Consider the following 2772-nt stretch of genomic DNA (forward strand, 5'->3'; position numbering starts at 1 on the left):
GGCACAGGACCCCACCCAGGGACCTAAACCCAACCTTCCCAATCAGGGGAGGAGGGGACAGGGCAAAGACAACAGCCAGACTGGTACCCTAGAGGGGGGATTCAGACGCCCTGCCTCCCCCATTGTCTGAATCACAGGGTGGGGCGGGGCCCCTGGGACTCCCATGCACAAGGGGCCTGGCGGAGCAGAGCAGTTGGCAGGGATGCCTCTCTCTGCATAGGGCTCCCACCTCTACTCCATTCTCCCTCAGAGCGAGGCCCTCCTAGGCCCAGGACACCCACCCTCCTCCCCGCCAAAGCTCTTTCAGACGTCAGCCCAAGAAGGGGGTCTGGGAAAAGCTTCCATCGCAACTTCGCCATGGCTGTTCTGGAGACTGGGCTACTCTGCAAGTCCACATGTCCCTCACTGCCCAGAAGAGTGCCCGAGAGATGTTCTTTCTCACTGCAGCCATTTAAAGGGGCACCAGGGACTATTTGCCTTGAAAGGGACCTTGGCGATTAATGAGTCCGTGCCCTCATGTGATAGCCAAGAGGGCTGACACTCAAAGCCAGGGAAGGGACTGAGGATCTGGAGTCACTGGGCTAGGGTGTGGCAGGCATGGCACAGGCGGCTGCCTCCTCCACCCTACCCAGCCGGTCTTACCCGTGTCGAGAGGTTGACAGGGGTGCAGCCTGGGGGCCCCTGCCCACTGGAGTAGGCCTCAGACAAGGCCCTTCCTCACTCCCTGCCTCCTTTTCCCCTTCATATAGCCTAAAGTAAAAAAGAAAACCAATGCGTGCCTCCTGAAGATGAAGACGGTGTTGGTCTGGTTCGGTACTGGCTTTTCCATGGGCAGCCATGAGCCAGCCCAAGCGGGCACTTGGCAGTGAGCAACTGCCCAATGAATGACTGCCCAGCGCATGGGCCACTGAGCTCCTGGGCAAGGAGGAGGTCATCACTGCACGGAGGACGGGGGGGCTGTGTGCCCACTGAGTGCTCTGCAGGGGGCTGGGCACTAGGGGTGGAGCCTCTTGGGAGCAGCCTGGAGCAAACCAAGGAGACCGAGGCTGGGGTGTGTTGAGCTGGTTTCTCTCTTAGTTGATCAGATCACCAGCAATTCTTAACTTCTTTTGTTCTTTTCTGTATATTTCAAGTGTACCACAAGATGTACTACCTTTGGGATGGCAGGCAGACATAAGTATGGAAAGAGACTAGGATGTAGCAAAGAGCAATGGCCAGGAGCCAAGGATAGGGGGCCCCAGTCCCAGCCCTGACCCAAGCTTGCCATGGGGCCATAGACGGCTGAGAGGCCCGTAGGTGCACGTACTGGCATTGCACAGGCTGAGCCCGTGGGTGCACGTACTGGCGTTGCACAGGCGCTGTGCCAGGTGAGAGGCCGGGCCCCGCTGAGTCTATTGCTTGCAGCGAGAAACTGGTCAGAGGCGAGAGGCCCCAGGCAGGTCCCTGCCCCAGTCAGCCCACAGGAGACAAGAAAGATGGGGCTCGGCAGCAGTTCATGGGAAGAAAAGCTGACTGGATTATTCACTGTCAGGGCCACGTGAGTCAGCAGAGATGGTACCGGGCCGCCCAGAAGCCCCTGCCCTCGGGGTGGAGTTAACCGGAAGCAGGGCACCTACTTGGAGAGGGGGGTGCCAGGCCCTCACTTCTGGGGCTGGGCAGATGGCCCCGGGGCCTGCCTCCCGAGGAGAGACAGTGATGGGCGGGCTCCAGATACCCTGTAGGGGGCAGCAGGTTGTACTAGGTGCTCTTCCCAACGCCTGCCAACCAAGAGACGCCCAAAATCTGCCCTAGGAATTGGAGACCCTCCCATAATGGAACAGAGGTGGGAAGACTTGGCAATGGGCGAAAGACCTGTAGTGGGCAGGGGAAACGCCCGAGCCTGAGCATCTTGCTTTCCAGAATCCCTGGCCCTGAGCCACTGAGGCCCTCCCTCCCACGCCTCTACCTGCTGGACCCGCATTCTACAACCGTGCGCACAGGCCCACACCAGTGGGTGCCCAGGCCGACCTCACTGGTTTGCACTCTTTCTTGGCCACAAGAGCCTGCAGAAACTGAGGCTCCAGATGCACCCTGCATTTCTGGGGAGGAACCTCTGGTCTTGTTGAAGACTTGGAGGGAAGCTTGGGGAGTCCAGGCTGGGGTTTAGAAAGAAGAGGGAGAACAAAGCCCCCCTTACCTTGGGGCGGAGGGCCTGGCAGAGCCCAGCCCTGTTCCCTCCCCTCCCCCCATTACAGGGGCAGCCTAGCCCGACCTCCCCCGCTACCATGCTGGCCGCCGGATTTTCAGTGGAACAGGGACCTCGACTGGAAATGAGGGGCAGCCATGCCCAGGGCCACACCCCACAGCAGCCGACGCGGGGGGGGGGGGGGGGCGGGGAGGGTGTCACCAGGCCGCATCGGGCTCCCTTTCTCATACACGCACACATCCTTAGGGACATGCCAACTTCAGCCCCCGCCTGCCCGCACAAACCCTTCCTGTATGCCCCCGGAGTGTCCCTCCCCAGGTTGGCATTTTGGGCACCGCCCAGGTACCCCTCAGTTGTCGGGCTCCAGCCCAGGCCTCCTTCCCCCTCCCTGCTCCCGTCCCCCAGGGCCCGGATTCTTGTTCCCGGCCTGGGTGGGGCTCTGGACGCCCCGCCTGTGACCGCGGGCCGGGCGGAGCAGCTCTCCCCGTTCTCGCCCCCCAGGGCAGGGGTGGGACTGGGGGCAGGGGGCGTCGCAGCCGCCGCCCAGTCGCGAGGGCCGGCCTGCCAGCCTTACCTGCGCTACGGCC

At 62.0% G+C, this 2772-nt stretch overlaps 1 protein-coding gene across 3 annotated transcripts in view; it reads right to left on the reverse strand.

Annotated features, from left to right (window-relative positions):
- L1CAM (L1 cell adhesion molecule) overlaps positions 1–2103 on the reverse strand; it is a 25450-nt gene extending 23347 nt beyond the window's left edge. Inside the window, exon 1 of one of the 3 annotated variants that reach the window (XM_023520646.1) lies at positions 2008–2103. In XM_023520646.1, the coding sequence (XP_023376414.1) occupies positions 2008–2076 (69 nt within the window). In that variant the 5' untranslated portion in view covers positions 2077–2103. The remainder of the gene's footprint in view (positions 1–2007) is intronic. The other 2 variants (XM_011375537.2, XM_011375536.2) reach the window with 2 other exon arrangements.
- Positions 2104–2772: the final 669 nt, after the last annotated feature.

This window comes from Pteropus vampyrus, unplaced genomic scaffold (genome assembly GCF_000151845.1).
Source record: "Pteropus vampyrus isolate Shadow unplaced genomic scaffold, Pvam_2.0 Scaffold275, whole genome shotgun sequence".
In the NCBI taxonomy this organism is placed as follows: Eukaryota; Metazoa; Chordata; class Mammalia; order Chiroptera; family Pteropodidae; genus Pteropus; species Pteropus vampyrus.